The sequence below is a fragment of the Erythrolamprus reginae genome, unplaced genomic scaffold, assembly GCF_031021105.1.
Source record: "Erythrolamprus reginae isolate rEryReg1 unplaced genomic scaffold, rEryReg1.hap1 H_1, whole genome shotgun sequence".
Lineage (NCBI taxonomy): Eukaryota > Metazoa > Chordata > Lepidosauria > Squamata > Dipsadidae > Erythrolamprus > Erythrolamprus reginae.
In genome coordinates, this window is record NW_027248462.1 from 991,746 (window position 1) to 1,016,392 (window position 24,647).

At 44.8% G+C, this 24,647-nt stretch overlaps 2 protein-coding genes across 2 annotated transcripts; one reads left to right on the top strand and one right to left on the bottom strand.

Annotated features, from left to right (window-relative positions):
- Window positions 1-2,822: 2,822 nt before the first annotated feature.
- LOC139155265 (sulfotransferase 1C1-like) lies at window positions 2,823-15,312 on the bottom strand. The gene is made up of 7 exons (XM_070730379.1): window positions 15,141-15,312; window positions 13,256-13,384; window positions 10,474-10,571; window positions 9,143-9,269; window positions 7,234-7,328; window positions 5,967-6,147; window positions 2,823-3,184 (listed from the first exon to the last, which is right to left on the bottom strand). Exons 1-7 carry the CDS (start codon window positions 15,310-15,312, stop codon window positions 3,072-3,074), a joined length of 915 nt encoding a protein of 304 aa, XP_070586480.1. The 3' UTR covers window positions 2,823-3,071.
- A 5,373-nt stretch (window positions 15,313-20,685) lies between these two features.
- Window positions 20,686-24,154, top strand: LOC139155239 (sulfotransferase 1C2-like). The gene is made up of 7 exons (XM_070730350.1): window positions 20,686-20,927; window positions 21,047-21,175; window positions 21,259-21,356; window positions 21,772-21,898; window positions 22,170-22,264; window positions 22,738-22,918; window positions 23,951-24,154. The coding sequence occupies exons 1-7, from the start codon at window positions 20,780-20,782 to the stop codon at window positions 24,061-24,063; spliced, it is 891 nt and encodes a 296-aa protein (XP_070586451.1). The 5' UTR covers window positions 20,686-20,779; the 3' UTR covers window positions 24,064-24,154.
- Window positions 24,155-24,647: the final 493 nt, after the last annotated feature.

A 24,647-nucleotide genomic window follows, 5' to 3' on the forward strand; every position in this document is an offset into this window, starting at 1 on the left:
CCATTTTGAGAAGGCCCACAATTCTTTGGGGTGATGGCAAAATGGAGGCCAGGTCTGGGAGGGCTCTCACCCTTCTCCCGTTTTGCTGTCCTAAAACAATCTGTGAAGCACTGAGGAAGCCTCTGGAGCTTTTCACAACACTGCAAACCACATTAAAGAAGCAGAAACAGAGTGGTTCATCCTTGGACATCCCAGAAATGGCTGCCATTTTCAGCTTATCCGCGAGTGCTGATCTTCTACCAGACAAGCTGCATTATGTCAAGGACTAGCTACACAATAATAAATTGTTCTCCTCAATTGAGGTCTGAGCCTGGTGTCGAAGCTGATGAAAAACACCAGACATGAGGTGCAGGTTGTGTTTCTTTTTATTGAAGTGCTCCAGGAAAAGAGGTCCTGGCTAGAAAATGCCAAGGAACCCCGAACAATAGAATTAAAAATGCATTATACATTTTCATTAAAGCAGAAGGCAGGATAAAGTGGAAAATGTAAAACAAATCAGCTAATAAACATTTTAGTAATGATCTAACTATGTATGTATGTATGTATGTATGTATGTATGTATGGATGGATGGATGGATGGATGGATGGATGGATGGATTCGATTTGTATGCCACCCCTCTCCAGAGACTCGGGGCGGCTCACAGCAATAATAAAATAGCATATAATAATACAGTAATCCAATACTAAAAACAGTTAAAAGCCCATTATTATGAAAACCAAACATACATACAGACATACCATGCATAAAATTGTAAAGGCATAGGGGGAAAGAGTATCTCAATTCCCCCATGCCTGGCAGCAGAGGTGGGTTTTAAGCAGCTTACGAAAGGCAAGGAGGGTGAGGCCAATTCTAATCTCTGGGGGGAGTTGGTTCCGGAGGGCCGGGGCCGCCACAGAGAAGGCTCTTCCCCTGGGTCCCGCCAAGTGACATTGTTTAGTTGACGGGACCCGGAGAGGAATCACTCTGTGGGACCTAACTGGTCGCTGGGATTCGTGCAGCAGAAGGCGGTCCCTGAGATAATCTGGTCCGGTGCCATGAAGGGCTTTATAGGTCATAACCAACACTTTGAATTGTGACCGGAAACTGATTGGCAACCAATTCAGACTGCGGAGTGTTGGTGTAACATGGACATATTTGGGAAAGCCATGTATGTATATATGTAGACGTCTATGCTGCCCAATTTATTTAGACTTCTATGCCGCCCAATGGCTTTCAAAAGTGTAAATCACAAGTAACAATAACAATAAAAAGAAGTCAAGGAAAAAATGAATTAATTCATTGGTCTATTGGTCTCTAGCCGTCCCTATTCCTAAACCTTGGGTGATAAATTCTCCAAGAGCTATCTAATACACAAAGAATTTGCTCCAGGCCACTGATGGTGAATCTTTTTTGGCTAGGGTGCCAAAAGGGTGCATGCATGCACAATATCATGCACGTGCATGTCCACACCCATAATGCAATACCCTCCCCTCGTGCATGCACATAACCCTTGCACTGCAACCCACCCCTCTGTGCATGCACACAGGCCTCACGGAAGCCTCCAGATTTCCAGTAGACCCATTGGGTTGTTTTTCACTCTCCCCGAGATTCAGGAAAGCCTCCTGAAGCCTGAGAACTGCAAAAAAAACGGGCCAACGAGCCAACCAGAAGTTTGTTCCAGTTGGGCCGTTTTGCCATCCCCAGGGTTCAAGAGGCTTTCATGAACCTTGAGGAGAGTGACAAGGGCTGAAAATCAACTGGACAGCACACACATGCGCACTGGGGATGACATAGGGCAATGCATCAGATAGGATTTTGGGTCTACAATGACAATTAAGAAATACACCAAGAAAACTACATGGCCATAGCCACCAGGGGGAACACAATATCTATGGACATTTTTATCTTTTTAAACCCTGGTGCTTGCAAAAATGGCACAAACAGTATTTAACTTGCTTCCTTCTTGCCTGCTGGATCAAAAGTTGTGCGGGAAGGGAGAAGTAAGCATAAAACCTATCAGGAAAGTCTTAGTGAACTCAATCTGTATAGTCTGGAAGACAGAAGGGAAAGAGGGGAAATGATCAAAACATTTAAATATGTTAAAGGGTTAAATAAGGTTCAGGAGAGAAGTGTTTTTAATAGGAAAGTGAACACAAGAATAAGGGGGCACGATCTGAGGTTAGTTGGGGGAAAGATCAGAAGCAACATGAGAAAATATTATTTTATCGAAAGAGTAGTAGATGCTTGGAATAAACTTCCAGCAGATGTGGTTGGTAAATCCACAGTAACTGAATTTAAACATGCCTGGGATAAACGTATATCCATTCTAAGATAAAATACAGAAATAGTACAAGGCAGACTAGATGGATCATGAGGTCTTTTTCTGCCGTCAATCTTCTATGTTTCTATGAAATCTTTCCAAATTTCAACCCCAGTTTCCATGAAGGAAGCTGAGCCAAACAGCATAAAAATGGTGAGCCATAAAATCTATGGCTCTTGCCTATGGGATTGGAATATCAGGAAAGCATTATTTCTTTCTGCTGCCTTCCTTTTTTTCTCTTTCCACTTTCCTTTGGAAATGCTTTTCCTACTAGTAATTTTTTAAGTAATTGAAAAGAAAATTTAAGTAAAAATTAGAGAGAAGTCTTTAAATTAAAAAACTAGACAATCCTTTTCCCATCATATAGTATAGAAGAGAGAGAGAGAGAAAAGAGGGAGGGAGGGAGGGGGGAGAGAGAGAGAGAGAGAGAGAAAAGAGAGAGGGAGGGAGAGAAACCAAACAACTCAATAAGAGAATTTCAGCAAAAGGAAATTTAATTTAAACAAGAATCAGTGGTGGGTTTTTTTTTAAGGATAATAATGTTTGAATTCTCGTTTGATTGTGGATCCATGATTAATTTTATTAAATGCAAGGAAGATTAATCATTTATGCCAGGGGTCTCCCACCCTCGCAACTTTATGACTTGTGCACTGCTCTGGCTAAGGAATTCTGGGAATTGAAGCCCACAAATCATAAGGTTGCCAAGGTTGGAGATCCCTGATATAATAAGCAGGCTTGATTGAGAAGCTGTCCGGAGAAGAAGAGATGCTTTTACAGCTCTGTGCGGAAGGTCAGGCCACTGCCTTCCAGCAATTGACTGCAGAGGTCATCCAGCTGCTCACTTTGAGACACTGTGAAATGTCCCTTCCAGTCCCCAACAATACCTGCAGAGGGGTGGAAGGGTGGAGAGAGAAACAAAACTCAGTTGCCAGGTTTCCCCTGCTACTTTTTGTGCTATACTAATCCAGCAAGATTTAGATAACTGGTCTTTTGTAGTAGCTCACCTCTCCTCCTATTTGCTTTCCCACACCTCTCAGTTGCATTTCAACATTGCAAGGATCACTTTCCAAAATTTGACACGCATCAAGGGTTTGAGACTAAAGCCTCCCCAGGTGTCAGCCTTACCAGGTATACAGACAGGAAATAAGACCAATAGGGCCATTTTACTTAATTTAAAGCTCCACTGAGAAAATTTTGCAAGTCTGAAAATGTAATTTCTTGCATCTCTTATACAGCTTGACAAAATTAGGGTGAGTCCATGCAGAGCTTCTTGCCCTTCCTACTGTCCAGCTGCAGATTGTGCTGTCTGTGACATAGGGACCTGTATATCCCGAACATGTGAAGATAGATTCCGGCAGACTGAGCAGATGAGATCTACTAGATTAGGACAATGGTCATGAAGGAAGTCTTTGCAAGTGATGTGGTATGCTAAGAGCATGGCAAGACATGAAAGACCCCCTGGTCAACCACTGTTGTGAGCGCTCCTGGTCCACCTCAGGTCATGTCAGAATCTGATGAGGATGAGCCAGGCCCCTCTGGGTACCCTGGGCCAAGGGAGTTGCCAGCTGATGCATAGAGTCAGAGTGAGGGAGAAAGTGATCTGGATGAACCTGAGGAACCACCAGAGGGGGCTGATATACCAATGGGGGAGTGGTCCCAGTTGGAGGATGAAGAAGACATTAGTGTGGATGACCCACTCTTAGATACTAGATACAGGAGATTACTGAGAAGACAATAGAACTTGTATGGTAAAAGGAAATAAGCTTGAAATTTTAACTCTTGGAGGTTTGACGCCACTCCCAGCAAGTATAAAAGCAAAGGATTTTGGGAAATTTGGATTTCAATATTGCTTCATGGATGATGTGTTAGAGTTAGGGTGCTCGAGAATGGCCCCCTGAAACCTGTTTTCTGCCTTGCTAAAAACCCTTTGCCAGATGCTGCATGACTGTTAGAAAATTGATGAGCTGACTTTTCTCTTCTATGTTGCCTTCCCTTTATTATCTCACTGGAATGCCATTAGGCCAAAGTTGGCGTCTTTCCCATAACCTAATCTGATCATTTCGCCACAGAGAAAAAAAATACTCCCTCAACATTTTAACAATCTGCTTTCTGCTTAATGCTGTGTTTCTAAATAAAAAGTGTGATTTAAAGCTGAAAATAATGGGGTTTATTTGGTGATTTCACTCCGAAAGCCTGGGAACAGAACCACCACCCAGACCATCTCCAACTGTCCTGACTCTTTTCCTGCTATTAGAGCAAGATGGAATCTGGGAGGAGAGAGTGAGGCCATTCACAGATTAACTGTTCTGACTGTCAGAAAATTTCTCCTTAGTTCTAAATTACTTTTCTCATTGTTTAGTTTCCACCCATTGCATCTTGTTCTACCCTCAGGTGCTTTGGAGAATAGGTTGACTCCTTCTTTGTGGCAGCCCCTGAGATATTGGAACACTGCTATCATGTCTCCCCTGGTCTTTTCGTTAAATTAGCCATGGCCAGTCCCTGCAACCGTTCTTTATATGTTGTCTCTTATCTGACTATTCCCTAGGTAGCATCTCTTTTCCTCACCTCCAAATGTCTTTCCCATACAGTGATCAGACTCATTCGAGACAATGATGAATCTGCATACAGACGGGAAGTTACACAACTATCCTTGTGGTGTGACCAGAACAATCTAGAACTGAACACACTTAAAACCGTAGAAATGGTGGTAGACTTTAGAAGAAACCCTTCCACCTCTCAAAATACTAGACAACACAGTATCAACAGTAGAGACCTTCAAATTTCTAGGTTCTATCATATCTCAAGACCTAAAATGGTCACCTAACATCAAAAACATCATCAAAAAATCACAACAAAGAATGTTCTTTCTGCGCCAGCTCAGGAAGCTCAAACTGCCCAAGGAGCTGCTGATACAGTTCTACAGAGGAATCATTGAGTCTGTCATCTGCACCTCTATAACTGTCTGGTTTGGTGCTGCAACCCAACAGGACTGACACAGACTTCAGAGGACAATCAGAACTGCAGAAAAAGCAATTGCTGCCAACCTGCCTTCCATTGAGGACCTGTATACTGCACAAGTCTAAAAGAGGGCGGGGAAAATATTTACTGACCCCTCACATCCTGGACACAAACTGTTTCAACTCCTACCCTCAAAATGTCACTACAGAGCACTGCACACCAATACAACTAGACACAAGAACAGTTTTTTTCCGAATGCCATCACTCTACTAAACAAATAATTCCCTCAACACTGTCACACTTTCTACTAAATCTGCACTTCTATTCTACTAGTTTTTCTCATCATTCCTATCACCCATTTCCTCCCATGTTGACTGTATGACTGTAACTTGTTTCTTATATCCTAAGATTTTTATTAATATTGCTTCTTCATTGCTTATTTGACCCCTATGACAATCATTAAGTGTCGTACCACATGATTCTTGACAAATATATATTTTATTTTATGTATGCTGAGAGCATATGCACCAAGACAAATTCCTTGTGTGTCGAATCACACTTGGCCAATAAAATTCTATTCTATTCTATACTTTTACCTCAGGTTCTGTCTGTGTTGCCAGGCAGGACCCTCCCTGCCATATTTAGAAAGTGAAAGATCTGATTGCTTATTCACTCTCCCCATCTGCCCCCTCTGGTTTCCATCCTCACCTTTTCTGAGGAAGGGTGACACAGTGTGGTCCATGATATAGAGAGACACGGTACTATAATTAGCCATTGTGTTTCTTTTCATGGCCTCAAACCGGGTGTGCTCCAAAATCTGATTCAGAACTGGTTCTTGAACTTCTAATTCCAGGAATTTGGCTATTTTCCTCATTTCCCGAATTGGATCCTAGGGAAAGGGCTGAAATGGTTAATGGGAAGGAAAAAAGTGATAACGGTTACTGATAGGAGATTGACCATGTGTGTTTGAACATCTCAATCCAATGACTTTGGCGGCCTTTCTCAAAGGAAGAATTCTTGAAATCATTTTCAAGCCTTAGGGAAACGTGGCATAAAAATAACAGAAACTAAGTGAACATTTCACTATACAATTCACATTTTTCATCCAATTACAACAATAACAAAGTGGCAAACTGGCAGCTAAGTTGTGGTGCATGCTGTAAATCTTCACACCACCAACTCTTGCCAAATCTTAAAATTCCATGGAACCTGTTCTGTCTGGGTCCCCCCAGACGCCAACACCAACCAAAAAGAGTATCCAGACACACTGGTAAAAAGCAAAGGCAGTTTATATAATTGAAAGCAAACACAGGTAACAAAAACTGTTCTTACAGACAGGAACACTATGAACCTTCACAGAGGTTTCACGAAGGCCAGGCAATAAAACAGGATTCTTGCTGCCAAAAACAACGCTGGAGATAATAAAACCCACGCCTCCCCCAAGTCTTCCAGGCTTCTAGGCCACAAGCCAAGATCAGAGACGCCAAGAATCGAAGCAAGGTCACAGGACTCCCAGTTGATAACTCTCCACGAGACTGTAAGGGCGGGCCTGCCTTTTCAACCCTGCTGAGGAGAACCACACCCAAACCCAGCTGTTGCCAATTCAGGGATGGAAATATCTTTCTAATTGGCCCCTTCTTTGAGCTGCACGTCTCTGCCTCATGTCTATTATAGCCTGTGCGTCTTCATCCAATGAATCCAGGCTACTAGCTGGGGAGAGCCCCCCCCCGGGGGTCTCAAGCTGCTCTCCCTCCTCCTCGTCCTGACGTTCCTCTCCCCCATCTGCTTGGTCCTCCCCCTCCTGTTCACTGTCCTCCTCCTCTGGGCATGGATCTGGCAGAGCTCCAGCCAGTCCCTGAGGAGCCTCAGGCTGAATCACAACAGAACCCAACTGAGAAAGACTTTCCTGTATCATTGAATTCCCTCTCTGCAACATTTATATGGCAATTTTGTTATGGAAAGGGAAGTTTCTTGCCTCTTTCATGTCTTCGTAAAAGAGATAGAGAATCGGGTGACGTTTCTTTGCCTCCCACCAGCCACAGACATGGTCAAACCATGAGCCGCAGATCACTAGAAACAGACGTTAGAGAACATTGTAAAATTTACTTCAGCCTGTCTTCTTAAAGAGAAAGAAAGAAAATACAGGTTTGTTTAGTGACTGTGCAAAGTTGAAAAAAGTGACTTCTGGCAGTTGCAGCATCCCCAGTGAATACCATGCTTGGCAACTGACATGGACTTATGATGGTTGCAGTGTCCTGGGTCATGTGACCATCTTTTGTGATTTTCTGACAAGCAAAGTCAGTGGGGAAGCTAGGTTTCCTTAATAACTGTTTTACTGACCTAACGATTTCAATTATTCACTTAACAACTGTGTCAAGAAAGGTCATAAAAGGGGGCAAAAATTCACTTAACAACTGTCTCACTGAGCAACAGAAATTTGGCACTCTGTTTTAGTCATAGATCGAGGACTACCTATAGAATAGGACTCATCTTATTCAACAAATTACAAAAATGCTAAGACTTGGGAAAAAGTGCAAAGAAGAGCAACTAAGGTAATTAAAAGCCTGGAAGCTAAAACATATGAAGAATGGTAGCAGGATTTTGGTTTGGCTAGTCTAGAGAAAAGAAGGACTGAGACATAATAGCAGTGTTCCAATATTTGAAGGGCTGCCACAAAGAAGAGGTGGTCAACCTATTCTGCAACGCACCAGAAAGAAAGACAAGAAACGTTAGATGGAAGCTAATCAAAGAGGGAATCAATCTGGAATTAAGGAGAAACTTCCTAAAAGTAAGAACAGTTAACTAGCGGAACAGCTTGCCTTCGGAAAGCTGTTGTAGGAAGTTGTTTTACCACTGCTTTTTAGTTTTCGTTTTCACTAGTATGAACGGGTATATTGTCTCCTGCTTGAGAAGGGGGTTGGGCTAGAACAGTGTTTTTCAACTTCTAAACTTTTTCAGTCATGGCCCCCAAATTGGTGACACCTGTACCCTTTTTTCTGGATAATTTCTTTTCCTTTTTTTAGAAAAAAATTATTAAAGTATATACAATTAAAATAATTTTATTATCCCAATAAGAGGGGTTTTTTTTTGCATGGTTATAATATGGTTTCCAGTTGATCAAGGTGGAAGGTGACATGGTTTGGAAGAAATACAGGTAATCTCAGCAACCGGTTAGGTCCCACAGAGTCGGCCTTCTCCAGGTCCCATCAACTAGACAATGTCGTTTAGTGGGGCCCAAGGGAAGAGCCTTCTCTGTGGGGGTCCCAGCCCTCTGGAATCAGCTCTCCCTGGAGATATGTACTGCCCCCACCCTCCTCGCCTTTCGTAATGGTCTTAAAACTAATTTATGTTGTCAGGCTTGGGCCGATTAAATCTTAGCCCCTGGCCAAGGAATGATTGTATGATTGCTGTTTGAATGGGTGTGATTGATTTTAATATATTAGGGATTTCAGATAGTTATGTAATTTTAATTTAATTGGATTAATGTTATTGTAATTTACTGTTTTTATATGTTTTAAGCCACCACAAGTCTTTGGAGAGGGGTGGCATAGAAATTCAATCATTCCATCAATCAATGAATAAATCCTCAAGTTATGACCATAATTCAGCCCAACATTTCTGTTGTCGAGTTTTCCTCCCTTTTGTCCGTGGATTTTGCTTGTCAGAAGGTTGCAAAAAGCAATCCTGCGATTCTGCAACTGTCATAAATATGAGTAAGTTGCCAAGCATCTGAATTTTGATGATCTGACCAAGGGGATGCTGCGATGTGTGAAAAATGGTGATAAGTAACTTTTTTTCAGTACCGTTGTGACTTTGAACAGTCACTAAACAAACTGATATAAATCAAGGACTAGCTGTAGTTCTTTAGCCATGGTTTTACTCACCTTTCCCAGCAAGGAACTTATCCAGAAACTCTTCCCAGTTTCCTGGATGTGGCAAGGTTTTGTTCATGTGATAAAAGTGGAAATACGAAACTACGGTGTCCTTGACATTCCTGGCAATATAGATTATCTGAAGAAAAGGGGCAAACAAACGAGAATGCAAAAGCAATTTTCAAGCTGTTCCCCACCCCATCACTGCTATCACGTGCTCTATCTATAGTGTTTGGTCCAGAAAGAATAAAAAGAAAGAAAAGGCCAAACCACAAATATTGTTAAAGAACTCCTAACCACTTACAAACTTTGAAAGTTGAAGGAAGAGCATTGACTTGGTCAAGATTTCATAAATTCTTGATCAAGTCGTAGATACCAAAGCTGAACTCAGCATCCCCTTAAGTGGTCAACAACCCAGGAAATTGCTGATTGAGAGACCAACTCGGCACCGCCATCAGCTGGGTAGGCTACCGCGGGGAATGCCCCAGCCTACCCAGTGGCCGCTTGGGGCATACTGGGGGGCCGGGGGCGGAGCGTGCGCCCTTTATCAGGGCTTGCTCTGCATCCCCCGGTTCCCTTGACCCCCGAACTCACCACACAATGGACACCCACCCACCCTTCGCTCAATCCAGCATGTTTTTATAGGTCGCCTGGTTTGGGGCCGAGTAGGAATTTTTTGCAATTGTATAGCATTTATTTTATTTTATTGAATTTGTATGCTGCCCCTCTCCGAGGACTCGGGGCGGCTCACAGCATTGTTTTTTCACCTACTCCATCCTTGACGAGGGAAAGGATTTGTGGTTACAGGGTGCATCTGTATGTAAATAGGTTTTGACTCAACGATTGGATGTGTATATACTGGGTCACTATATGGCAGAAACGAGGCGGAAAGGGTATCAGTAGCAACTGTGTGTTCTCCTTTGGGCATCTTTCGTAAGATGATTGGCACCCCCATTGCACAACTCATGCTTCCTCATCAGATGGAGCAGTGTGAAGGAGGTGCCCTTGGGGCTCACCTATGTCATTTCCGGTTCCGGGTCATGCAGAGTGAGCCCTCCCACATGCTGGGTGTGGCCTTACGGGCTGGGTGTAGGCGGGGCATGCCTCACCCTGACCTGGCATGGAGTTACGCCCATTTAGTTGCCCAAGCATGTTTGTGTTCAGGAAACTCCGCCCCATTTAGCGACTCCTGCAGGTCTTTCTGTTAATATTTAATAAAGTGACCCATTTTACCCAGCTTTGTGCCCGAGTGTTCCTTTCCCGTCCAAGGCAACATGGAATTTTGATTTATATTAAGCTGCTTTCCTACCGTTCCAGTCCCACCCCACTCCAAGTGTCCTGACCTTGCACTTTTGTTCCCAAAAGGATGAAGCTAGGAGATGAACTGGGAGGTGACTTTTGAGTGAGCGTGGAGAAGGTCTTGCTTCTGCATTGTCCAAGTCTGAAATGACATCATCATCATCATCATTATTATTATTATTATTATTATTATTATTATTATTATTATTAATTAGATTTGTATGCCGCCCCTCTCCGAAGACTCAGGGCGGCTCACAACAACAAAAACAGTAAAAACCATTTTAAACCCTTAATATAAAAACGATCATACATCTCATACAAACCATAAAGCGGAAACAGCCCAGGGGAATCAATTTCCCCATACCTGACGACAGAGGTGGGTTTTAAGGCGTTTGCGAAAGGCAAGGAGGGTGGAGGCAGTCCTAATCTCCGGGGGGAGATGATTCCAGAGGGTCGGGGCTGCCACAGAGAAGGCTCTTCCCCTGGGTCCCGCCAGACGACATTGTTTAGTTGACAGGACCCGGAGAAGGCCAACTCTGTGGGACCTAACTGGTCGCTGGGATTCGTGCGGCAGAAGGCGGTCCCGGAGATATTCTGGTCCGATGCCATGAAGGACTTTATAGGTCATAACCAACACATTGAATTGTGACCGGAAACTGATCGGCAACCAATGCAGACTGCGAAGTGTTGGTATAACATGGGCATATTTGGGGAGGCCCATGATTGCTCTCGCAGCTGCATTCTGCACGATCTGAAGTTTCTGTAGAGAGCATTACAGTAGTTGAACCTCGAGGTGATGAGGGCATGAGTGACTGTGAGCAGGGACTCCTGGTCCAGGTAGGGCCGCAACTGGTGCACCAGGGCAAACGACCCCTCACAACAGCTGAAAGGTGGTTCTCTAATGTAAGCTGTGGATTGAGGAGGATGCCCAAGTTGCGGACCCTCTCTGAGGGGGTCAATAATTCCCCCTCAGGGTAATGGATGGACAGGTGGAATTGTCCTTGGGAGGCAAAACCCACAGCCACTCCATCTTATCAGGATTGAGTTTGAGTCTGTTGACAGCCATCCAGACATTAACAGCCTCCAGGCACCGACACATCAGTTCCACTGCTTCGTTGACTGGACATGGGGTGGAGATGTACAGCTGGGTATCATCAGCGTACTGATGATACCTCACCCCATGCCCTTGGATGATCTCACCCAGCGGTTTCATGTAGATATTAAATAGCAGGAGGAGAGGACCGACCCCTGAGGCACCCCACAAGGCAGAAATCTAGAGGTCGACCTCTGACACTGACTGCGACCGACCGGAGAGGTAGGAGGAGAACCAATGAAGGATAGTGCCTCCCGCTCCCAACCCCTCCAGCTGGCGCAGAAGGATATCATGGTCGATGGTATCGAAAGCCGCTGAGAGGTCAAGAAGCACCAGGACAGAGGATAAACCCATCCCGGGCCTGCCAGAGATCATCCATCAATGCGACCAAAGCAGTTTCCGTGCCGGGCCTGAAACCTGACTGCTGAGGGCCTAGATAATCAGCTTTTTCCAAGGACCGCTGGAGTGCCAGCACCTTCTCAACAACCTTACCGTTAAAGGGAAGGTTGGAGACTGGACGATAGTTGTTAAGAATGGCTGGGTCCAGGGAAGGCTTCTTGAGGAGGGGGACGCACAAGTGCCTCCTTGTAGAGAGCCGGGAAGGACCCCCTCCCCAAAGAAGCGTTGACAATCTCCTGGACCCAGCTCCATATCACCTCCCTGCTGGCCGAAACCAGCCAGGAGGGACACGGATCCAGCAAACAGGTGGCAGAACTCACAGCTCCAATGGCCTTGTCCACTTCATCAGGTGTCACCAGATCAAACTCCTCCCAGACAGATGGACAAGGATGGGCCCCAGTTACCTCGACTGACTCGTTGTCAGTCAACTCTGTTATCCAATTGGGGTTGAGGCCCGCCCAGATTTGAGCGACTTTATCAGCGAAAAATGTGTTAAAATCCTCGGCACTGCTCTGCAAGGGTTCCCCAACTCCACCCTGGTTATGAAGGGAGCGGGTCACTCTAAACAGAGCGGCCGGGCGGGATTCCGCTGATGCAACCAAGGCAGCATGATATGCACATCTTGCCGCCTTGAGCGCCACTTTGTAAGTCTTAATATGAGCTCTTACAAGTGTTCGGTCGGATTCAGACTTACTCTTCCTCCATCGCTTCTTTAGACCAGTGTTTTTCAAACAGTGTGCCGTGAGACATGGTCAGGTGTGCCGCGAAGCTCAGAGAAAGAAAGAAAGCAAGAGAGAAAGAAAGAAAGCAAGAGAGAAAGAAAGAAAGCAAGAGAGAAAGAAAGAAAGCAAGAGAGAAAGAAAGAAAGCAAGAGAGAAAGAAAGAAAGCAAGAGAGAAAAAGAGTGTGAGAGAGAGAAAGCAAGAGAGAGAGAAAGAGAACAAGAAAAAGAAAGCAAGAGAGACAGAGAGATAGAAAGAGAGGGAGGGAGGGAGAGAGAAAGACATAGAGGGAGGGAGGGAGAGAGAGAGAAAGACATAGAGGGAGGGAGGGAGAGAGAAAGAGAGCAAAAAAGAGAGGAAGGAAGAGAAAGAAAGAGGGATGGAGAGAGAAAGAAGGAAGGGAGAAAAAGCGGGAGGGAGAGAGAAATAGAGCGAAAGGAAGAAAGAGAATTTTTTTGGTCCAAACTTTTTTTTAGCCTCCCCCCTCCCCCCGCTCAATGTGCCCCAGGGTTTCGTAAATGTAAAAAATGTTCCGCGGCTCAAAAAAGGTTGAAAATCACTGCTTTAGGCAGGTTTGACAAAGACTCTCATCATTCTCTCAGCAGATGCTTACCTGAAGGAAAGGTGATTGGAGGAAACATATCTAGAAAGGGCATCCGCTTGTAGATGGGGGCTTCAGCACATTTCTGCAAATTGTCTGCATTTTGGATCATGTCCACAGTCTCCTGCAACCAGGTGCTCCCTGGAAAGAAAAGAGAGTATAAAATGGAGAGTTCATAGGAAGTCTAAAACCTTGAGGATCTACTCTTCCACGGGCAGCCATAGCAGGATCAACGAAGTCAACAAGGCTGTCACGATCATGAATTGAAATCTTCTCTCTGTGTGTGTCTGTGTGTGTGTGTGTGTTTTAAAAGGGGTGGGCTATAGTGGTCTGCTCATAGTTGCCATCTTGACTGCTCTGAACTCTTTCCCATTGTCTTTTCACCATCTTGATGTTTAGAGTTGCTAAAGAAAGAGTTTCTGAGAAACCAATGTTACCCTTAGAAGAGAAAAAAGTAAGTTAAGATTAAATTCAATAACAGAAGAAAAAGAAAGGAAAGAAAGAAAGAAAGAGGGGGGAAGGAAGGAAGGAAAGGAAAAGAAAGGAAAAGAAAGGAAAGAAGGAAGGATGGAAGGAGGGAAGGGGAAGGGAAGGGAAGGGAAAGAAAGAAAGAAAGAAAGAAAGAAAGAAAGGGGGTAGGAAGGAAAGGAAAAAAGAAAGAAAGAGGGAGGGATGGAGGGAAGGAGGGAAAGGGAGAGATATCACATCATCCCAGAGAAATAATAGAAGCGGGGGAAAAGCAGAATCCACTGGATCAGAATACAGTGATCCCCCGCTTGTTGCGAGGGTTCCGTTCCAGGACCCCCCGCAACGAGCGGGTTTTCGCGAAGTAGCGCTGCGGAAGTAAAAACACCATCTGCGCATGTGCAGATGGTGTTTTTACTCCCACAGCGCTAGCGAGGAGCCGAAGATTGGGGGCGGCGCGGCTGTTTGCCGCCGGCATGGAGGGCTTCCTAGCAGCCCCCCAAACCCGGGTTGGGGGTCCGGGGGGTGCTGGCTCTCGCCGCTTTCGAGCTGAGTCCGGGAGCAAATTCGCTCCCGGATTCAGCTCCAAAGCGGCGAGAACGAACGGCAAGGAACGGCTTTTCCACGCCGTTCATTCTCGCCGCTTTGGAGCTGAATCCGGGAGCGAATTCGCTCCCGGATTCAGCTCCAAAGCGGCGAGAACGAACGGCAAGGAACGGCTTTTCCACGCCGTTCATTCTCGCCGCTTTGGAGCTGAATCCGGGAGCGAATTCGCTCCCGGATTCAGCTCCAAAGCGGCGAGAACGAACGGCAAGGAACGGCTTTTCCACGCCGTTCATTCTCGCCGCTTTGGAGCTGAATCCGGGAGCGAATTCGCTCCCGGATTCAGCTCCAAAGCGGCGAGAATGAACGGCGTGGGCGGGCGAAGGGCGGGCGGCAGCGAGGAGTTTGCGTGGGCGGTGGGGAAACTCCTCGCTGACGCCAGCAAGAGGGGGAAGACCCAGGAAAGCCGCCCAGCAGCTGATCTCCCGGTTGCCATCTACGCATGCGTGCCCATACACGCATGCGTAGATAGTATTTTGACTTCCGGGTTGAAAAATAGCGAAGTACCCTGTTCGCAATGGTTGGGGACGCAATAAACGGGGGATCACTGTACATACAATATATTTCCATCAGTCTGGTCTGCTATATCAATTGTCATCAAACTTATTTTTTTCCTTTTCCTTCTTCAAGCCTTTTTTTTTCTCTAATATCAGTTGTTTTGTAAGACCAAGACTAAAAAAGGTCCAATTACAATTTTTGTAGACCCTTTAAATAAAACGCTTAAGCAGCACAGCAAGTAGACCTTTACTTCGAGTGCCTTTTTGGAGGGACAGAAACCCTCTCCCCACTTCAATATCAGGGGGCCCCTACTTATCTCCTTGACATTTACCTGCTTTGGGGTAAGAGCAAATGAGAAGGTCGTCCGGCCGTGCCTGGAAGCTTTTTATCTGATCCCAGTGTTTTGCGGTTGTGGTGGGCAAAGAGACTCCTTCGATTTCTGTCAGTGAGCAACGCTTAACAAATTTGGGGTCCAAATCTTCAAGGTTAGAAGGTAGCTCCATGTTCTGGTTGTGGAGAGAAAAGATAACATCAGAAAATTGTGTTCTTGATTTTATCCTAGTCATCCTATCAGTGGCTTTCCTCTTCTTCATTCAATTGTCTAATGAATCTTACCAACAGGTGAAGAGTTTTCTGGCCCTCCAATGTCCCTGTTCTTCAAGTCAAACAATTCTTCTTTTTATATGCCTCAGTGTTTGGCTTTCTTCCAGCTCTGCAAACCCCAGCTGACTAAGTAGTTAATAATAAAATGGAGAAAAATATTTGCTTACTAATATTACTTAAACCTAAATCTGCACTTTTAACCAGGATTTCCCCCTATGTTAAATGAGTAACTTAGCCACTCAGCCTTTATTGTTTCAACTTGTTCAAATTCAAATTATTTCAAATGGTTTCAACTCCTACCCTCAAAACGTCGCTACAGAGCACCACACACCAAGACAACTAGACACAAGAACAGTTTTTTCCTGAACGCCATCACTCGACTAAATAAATAATTTCCTCAACAATGTCAAACTTTTTACTAAGTCTGCACTTCTATTCTACTATTTTCCCCCTCATCATTCCTATCATCGTTTTCCTCCCACTTATAACTGTATGACTGTAACTTGTTGCTTGTATCCTAAGATTTTTATTAATATTGATTATTTCTTCATTGCTTATTTGACCCCTATGACAATCATTAAGTTTGTACCACATGATTCTTGACAAATGTATCTTTTTCTTTTATGTACACTGAGAGCATATGCACCAAGACAAATTCCTTGTGTGTTCAATCACACGTGGCCAATAAAGAATTCTATTCTATTCTATTCCCCAGCTCCATTCATTGTCAATTGCTGTATCAGTCAAGAAGTGATTCCAGATGTGCTGAATGTCAGAGAGGAGGAGTCACATCCCCTGTTCTATCACTGGTTGCTTAAATATTGTTGCTGTTTAATAAAATAAGTATTCAAAATAAAAATTCTGGATGCTTCTATATATGCAATAGTAAATAAATATATTAAGTATACTGTACTTTTTCCTAGGGTTTGAAATCTTTTGTATTATTTAGGGAAATTCCATATCTATCCTGGGTGCAAACAGTGTTCTATACAAAAGTATTCTGTACCATTAGCTATGGCAGCTGACTTAAGGCAAATAGAATTCTTTGCTTCCCACTTAATTGGAATATCTAGGGTAGGCAGAAGTTGAATGATATACAGTAATACCTCGTCTTACGAACTTAATTGGTTCCAGGACGAGGTTCGTAAGATGAAAAGTTCGTAAGATGAAACAATGTTTCCCACAGGAATCAATGGAAAAGCCAGTAATGCGTGCAAGCCCATTAGGAAAATCCAAAACATTAAGGCTAAAAAAAAAAAAAAAGCAGCGGGCAGACAAAACTGAGGAGAATGGAGTGGGGGGAGGGACAGCGAGAGGTGGCAAGAGGTGGCAGTCCCAACAAAGCAAGGTGAAAAGAGCCTCTCTTGAGCTCGATGAGTCTTTCCCTCCCATTTTTGTCCACCTCACTCTGCTCATCTTCCCCACACCTTTCTCCTCTCTTGAGCTCCATGAGTCTTTCCCTCCCATTTTTATCCCTTCCTCTGTTCATCTCCCCAACTTTCTCCTCTCTTGAGCTCCATGAGTCTTTCCCTCCCATTTTTATCCCTTCCTCTGTTCATCTCCCCAACTTTCTTCTCTCTTGAGCTCCATGAGTCTTTCCCTCCCATTTTTATCCCTTCCTCTGTTCATCTCCCCAACTTTCTCCTCTCTTGAGCTCCATGAGTCTTTCCCTCCCATTTTTATCCCTTCCTCTGTTCATCTCCCCAACTTTCTTCTCTCTTGAGCTCCATGAGTCTTTCCCTCCCATTTTTATCCCTTCCTCTGTTCATCTCCCCAACTTTCTTCTCTCTTGAGCTCCATGAGTCTTTCCCTCCCATTTTTATCCCTTCCTCTGTTCATCTCCCCAACTTTCTTCTCTCTTGAGCTCCATGAGTCTTTCCCTCCCATTTTTGTCCACCCCACTGTGCTCATCTCCCTCACAACTTTCTCCTCTCTTGAGCTCCATGAGTCTTTCCCTCCCATTTTTGTCCACCCCACTGTGCTCATCTCCCTCACAACATTCTCCTCTCTTGAGCTCCATGAGTCTTTCCCTCACATTTTTGTCCACCCCACTGTGCTCATCTCCCTCACAACATTCTCCTCTCTTGAGCTCCATGAGTCTTTCCCTCCCATTTTTGTCCACCCCACTATGCTCATCTCCCTCACAACTTTCTCCTCTCTTGAGCTCCATGAGTCTTTCCCTCCCATTTTTGTCCACCCCACTGTGCTCATCTCCCTCACAACTTTCTCCTCTCTTGAGCTCCATGAGTCTTTCCCTCCCATTTTTGTCCACCCCACTGTGCTCATCTCCCTCACAACTTTCTCCTCTCTTGAGCTCCATGAGTCTTTCCCTCACATTTTTGTCCACCCCACTGTGCTCATCTCCCTCACAACTTTCTCCTCTCTTGAGCTCCATGAGTCTTTCCCTCCCGTTTTTGTCCACCCCACTGTGCTCATCTCCCTCACAACTTTCTCCTCTCTTGAGCTCCATGAGTCTTTCCCTCACATTTTTGTCCACCCCACTGTGCTCATCTCCCTCACAACTTTCTCCTCTCTTGAGCTCCATGAGTCTTTCCCTCCCGTTTTTGTCCACCCCACTGTGCTCATCTCCCTCACAACTTTCTCCTCTCTTGAGCTCCATGAGTCTTTCCCTCACATTTTTGTCCACCCCACTGTGCTCATCTCCCTCACAACTTTCTCCTCTCTTGAGCTCCATGAGTCTTTCCCTCACATTTTTGTCCACCCCACTGTGCTCATCTCCCTCACAACTTTCTCCTCTCTTGAGCTCCATGAGTCTTTCCCTCCCGTTTTTGTCCACCCCACTGTGCTCACCTCCCTCACAACATTCTCCTCTCTTGAGCTCCATGAGTCTTTCCCTCACATTTTTGTCCATCTCCCTCACAACTTTCTCCTCTCTTGAGCTCCATGAGTCTTTCCCTCCCGTTTTTGTCCACCCCACTGTGCTCATCTCCCTCACAACTTTCTCCTCTTTTGAGCTCCATGAGTCTTTCCCTCCCGTTTTTGTCCACCCCACTGTGCTCATCTCCCTCACAACTTTCTCCTCTCTTGAGCTCCATGAGTCTTTCCCTCACATTTTTGTCCACCCCACTGTGCTCATCTCCCTCACAACTTTCTCCTGTCTTGAGCTCCATGAGTCTTTCCCTCACATTTTTGTCCACCCCACTGTGCTCATCTCCCTCACAACTTTCTCCTCTCTTGAGCTCCATGAGTCTTTCCCTCACATTTTTGTCCACCCCACTGTGCTCATCTCCCTCAAAACTTTCTCCTCTCTTGAGCTCCATGAGTCTTTCCCTCCCATTTTTATCCCTTCCTCTGTTCATCTCCCCAACTTTCTTCTCTCTTGAGCTCCATGAGTCTTTCCCTCCCGTTTTTGTCCACCCCACTGTGCTCATCTCCCTCAAAACTTTCTCCTCTCTTGAGCTCCATGAGTCTTTTCCTCCCGTTTTTGTCCACCCCACTGTGTTCATCTCCCCTCCAACTTTCTCCTCTCTTGAGCTCCATGAGTCTTTCCCTCCCATTTTTGTCCCCCCACCTCTGCTCATCTCCCCCACAATTTTCTTCTTTCTTGAGCTCCATGAGTCTTTCCCTCCCATTTTTCTCCACCCCACTGTGCTCATCTCCCCCACAACTTTCTCCTTTCTTGAGCACCATGAGTCTTTCCCTCCCATTTTTGTCCACCCCACTGTGCTCATCTCCCCCACAATTTTCTCCTCTCTTGTGCTCCATGAGTCTTTCCCTCCCATTTTTGTCCACCTCCCTGTGCTCATTTTCCCCATGCAGTTTGGAAGGGGGGAGTTTGTCGCTGGGATTCAAAGCAGCGCTGACAAAAATGAAAGGAATCCCAGGGAGTGGAGCCTTAGGGAAATCCCAGTAATGCAAGAATGGGGCACTTTGGCTGGCAACGGAAGTTCGGAGGCAGGGATTCCCAGGGAAATCCCAGCACTTTGGGGCATCCCAGCGGCGGCCGCTTGGGATTGTAAGCTGAAAATAGTTTGGAAGAAGAGGCAAAAAAACCTTAAACATTGGGTTTGTATCACAAAAAGTTCGTATGAAGAGGGCTTCATAAGACGAGGTATCACTGTACAGTGATACCTCGTCTTACAAACGCCTCATCATACAAACTTTTTGAGATACAAACCCAGGGTTTAAGATTTTTTTGCCTCTTCTTACAAATTATTTTCAGCTTTCAAACCCACCGCCGCCGCTGGGATGCCCCACCTCTGGACTTCCATTGCCAGCGAAGCACCCATTTTTGCACTGTTGGGATTCTCCTGAAGCTCCCCTCCATGGGAAACCCCACCTCCGCTCCGGACTTCTGTGTTTTTGTGATGCTGCAGGGGAATCCCAGCAGGAGAATCCCAGCAGTGCAAAAACAGGCGCTTCTCTGGCAACGGAAGTCCAGAGGTGGGGCTTCCCAGCGAGGGGAGCCTCAGTGAAATCACAGCATCGCAAAAACATAGAGGTCCGGAGGTGGGGTTTTGAAGACTGGTGTTTTTGCAATGCTGTGATTTCACTGAAGCTCCCCTCGCTGGGGAAACCCCACCTCTGGACTTCCATTGCCAGAGAAGCGCCCATTTTTGTGCTGCTGGGATTCCCCTGCTGGGATTCCCCTGCAGCATCACAAAAACATGGAAGTCCGGAGGTGGGGTTTCCCATGGAGGGGAGCCTCAGGAGAATCCCAGCAGTGCAAAAATGGGTGCTTCGCTGTCAATGGGAGAATTCTGGGAGTTGAAGTCCCCAAGTCTTAAAGTTGCCAAGTTTGGAGACCTCTGCTTTACACAGTTGGAAGATCAATTAGTCTTAAGGCTCTCTACTGGGAGATTCATGTTTTGCCACTGTGAAAACAGACTGCTGGGCTAGAAGGACCAGGGGTCTGATCCAACACAGCGCTGCCTACATTCTTTTGTTCAGGTTAAATACAGTTTATATCATAACTTTTCACTCAGGTCTTCTTATTTTGCTTTGCATAGTTAAGACATTTGGTAAGAAAACCAGAGATCTTGATCAGTAACTTTTGCACAAAATTGTTTTATATGTACAATCCGTTAATTGAGCTGAAAATCAGCTGGATGCTCAGTTTACATATAGGAGAAATATCTACCTGAAATATACAAGTATTTTCAATTCTGCCACAAAAGATATGCTCCACCCATATCTATTGAAGTTAAATCCCAGGGTTGGCAGCTCTTAAGAGGGAGGAGGAAGGGGAAAGCTTAAAGTCCACAGCACAGATGAAAAAGCAACTGGATCTGACACACTACATTGTGGCAACTGCGGCAGAGGAAACAGAGCTCTGGCAGAGGTGGCCAAGGAATACCGTACAATAATAACATTTTTACTGTGTTGTGGAAGGACCTCAAATCAGAGATGGAAAACTCGGATACTAGCAAACGCCCCAAACTGGTGGAATTTGAGGGTATCCCAATACTCAAAGAAACGGTAGAGAATTGGAACCTCATAAGTGGCTTTCAAGCTCGGCCTGATGACCTTCTTCTCTGCACTTATCCCAAAGCAGGTAAAGTTGAGCCTAGGAGGATGATTGGCAGAGCTACAGGAGAAGGAGAAACAGAAAATGTGGATAGCCATGACAGCTGGATGAATTCTCTATAGCTTTTTTTTCTTCCTTTCTGGTAGGGACCACATGGGTACAGGAAATTGTGGACATGGTCCAACATAGAGGAGATGCACAGAAATGTGCCCGGGCATCCATTTACGAGCGGATCCCCTACATAGAACTTTTCCCTCCAAAGCCCGTCTCTTCAGGTGAGTCTCGCAGGCACAGTGGGGAAAAAGTAGAATTAAACACTGCACTGTGCAATTTGTGAATATCTTCTCTGACTTTGCAGGCTTAGAAATGGCATTGGCAATGCCTTCCCCGCGAACCCTCAAATCTCATTTTCCAGTTCAACTCTTGCCAACTTCCTTCTGGGAACAAAATTGCAAGGTTAGAACTAGGGGTGGGGAGGAATTCTTTACTCAGTAAATCATTCCTTACTGTGGAGGTTCATTCTATAATGCTTTCATACATAGTGGGCCCAATTTCTAAGCAGATGTAAAATTGGTTGATATAAATGAATTAAATACAGTTAATTAAACACAAAAATACAAAAAAAAAGTCCCAGCAGCAACAATCAAGAAAGAAAAATTTCAGCAGTCAAGAAGGAATAAGTCTGAAACTTTTACACTAAATTTTGCTTTCCACTGGATCAGATTTAGGTAAAGTTATAGCACCTAATCAACTTTGAAAATTAAGCAGAATTAGATTTGATTGCTATTCGGAAGGGACCCAGACACATAAAATAGTTCTCATAAGTTGAACTGCCTTCAACTTATGTTCCCCATAAATTTTATTTTCACAGATGATTTATGTAGCCAGAAATGCCAAGGATTGTGCTGTCTCCTTCTTCCATTTCCATCGCATGAATAAAATACTTCCGGATCCAGGAACGTGGGAAGATTTTCTGGAAAATTTCATTGCTGGAAAAGGTAAATAGAGGCTGTTTATGTAAAGAAAACAACGCCTTACCTGAATGTTTTAGGAGAGCAGGTGATCCTGATAACCATTTCATTGAGTTCCATGATACAGGAGACAAATGAATGGTTAATAACACATATGGTGAAGAGTGAACAGGATCTGGTAAAAAGAAGATAAAAATACAAGAAAATCTGGTATTATTTTTTCCCTAGATTGATAGTGTAGATTTGCAGTTCAGAATTACATAACATTTCTATTTCTAATTTGAGTTTATCTTTGCAGTTTGTTATGGCTCATGGTTTGACCATGTTCATGGTTGGTGGGAGGCTAAAGACCATCATTCAATTTTGTACCTCTTTTACGAAGACATAAAAGAGGTGAGCATCTCTCATATATTTATATGTACAATACAGGGGTGGGCTGTTGCCCGGACAGGGGGGAACGCGACAGGGGGTAGCGAAAATGGAGCTCCACTCCAGAATACCCAATTTACACTGAAAGAAGTTGAAAGAAAGGCAGGGCACCCTGTATAAGCCACGCCCACAGTGTGGTAGTAAATATTTTGGTAGCCCTTCACTGCGTAGAAACCAGGAGCAGGTTCATCTTGGGTTGGATCATATTTCCTGAACCATTAGTGACCTGCTGGTGATGTAATTTTGGCATCATGGATCTAGTTCTGTCTGTGGCGGTCCATGCTTGCCGCCATCTTTTTAAATGAATTTTTGGCCAATCCCACAAAAAATGGGGAGGCTGAAGGCCACATAAATACATCTTTTCTCAATGAGACTTTCTATATTCTCACAACCTAATTCACGTTACGTCTCATTCTAATCTTTCCTTCCCTCCACAGAACCCAGCTCAGGAAATCCAGAAAGTAGCTCAGTTCCTAAATATAGAGCTTTCAGCGTCGGTCCTGGGTCAGATTGTGCAGCACACGAGATTTGAGAGCATGAAAGAGAACCCAATGGCTAATTACAGCAGCATGCCTTCATCTGTCCTTGACCAAAGTGTGTCACCCTTTATGAGAAAAGGTGGGGAGAATAACGATGTTTTAGCTCAGTGATGGCGAACCTATGGCACAGGTGGCACACAGAGCCATATCTGCTGGCCCCTGAGCCGTTGCCCTAGCTATGCTCCAACGTGCATGTGTGTGCCGGCCAGCTGACTTTTGGCTTGCAACAGAGGTTTTGGGAGGGCGCTTTTGGCTTCCAGAGAGCCTGCAGGGGAATGGGGGAGGGTATTTTTACTCTCCCCTGACTCCAGGGAAGCCTTTGGAGCCTGGGGAGGGTGAAACACGAGCCTACTGGGCTCACTAGAATGGGAAATAGGCCATTTCCAGCCTCCAGAGGGCCTCCGGGGGGGTAGGGGAAGCTGTTTTCACCCTCCCGAGGAATTGAACTTTGGGTGTGGGCACTCGTGCATGCACGATAGTACATGTGCACGGTCGTTCAGCACCCGAGGGAAAAACTGGTTCGCCATCACTATTTTAGCTACTCCTGACTGTGTTGAACACTGAGAGAAATAAATAGGAACTATTATATTGTTGTCCCAAAATAACGGGTCCAAAAGTGACAATAATAGAATAACAAAGTTGGAGGGGACTTTGAAGGTCTTCTTGACCAATCCTCTGCTCAAGCAGGAGACCCTGTGATGTTCGTCCATCATGTTTGAAGAGGACCTTGAAATCTAGCAGGTTGTGGGCTGTTTACGGTGTGACCAAGGTAGCTAGCAAGACAAACAGCTGTCCAGTCTCTTCTTTTAAAAAAAAATCTCCAGTGATGGAACACCCATAACTCCTGAAGACAGTCATTGATAAGTTCCCAACTTATCCAAAGTGGAAAGGCCTCTTAGCAGTCAAGTGGCTGTGAGAAAGAGTTCTGAAAAGTGCGTCAGAACAGCGTTTCTCAGCCAGGGCCATGTGAGGATGTGCTGACTTCCATCTTCAGAATCTGCACATTTTAACTGAGAGGCAACTGGCCTTGAAGAAAGAAATCTGGAAATCCAAGTTGTTGATAATATTGGGGGTTTTTTTGTCTTTCTCTAAATATTTTCCCCATCTCTAGGCACCGTAGGGGACTGGAAGGAACACTTCACAACAGCTCAAAGCCAACAGCTGGATGAAGCCTGCGCCCAAAAATTAGGCAACAGTGGCTTGGAGTTCCGTACAGAGATATAAATAGATTTCACAGTGCCTTTAAGTAAGACTTTTTCTCAGACTGATTTGTACTTGAGTAAAAAGAAATAATCACAAATTTGCAAGGGATGGAGAAAAATCCTTGTGTGATGGGTGGGCTTGCCATTTCATAAGCCTTTCCCTTGGGGAAAAAATTTCCCCTGACATTAATGGACAGAGGTAGCTTTCTGTGATGAGGAGATAAAGAATGAGTACATTTTATTTGAATAACCTTTGCATTGTGTCTTTCCCAAAAAATCTCAGATAGGGTGATTTGTGTTAAGGATACATTTAATCCTTGCAGGAATTCAGCTTGTAGATTGTGCAACAAAAAGAAGAAAAAGAGCACAAGGGTGATCAGAAACCTAAATCATAGCCAGACACAGCATAGCCTTCTCTCCTTGCATTGATCACCTCTGTTTTTGGGGAAAAATTGCCGTAAATGGCCAACTTCCACAAATCTTCCACAAACAAAACTTCTCACTCTTGGACTTGCTAGGTAGATGGCATTTTAACAAACACTTGCTCTGCAATTTTTTGAAGTTACTACAGCACTGAAAGAGTGTACTTATGACAATCCTCCAAGT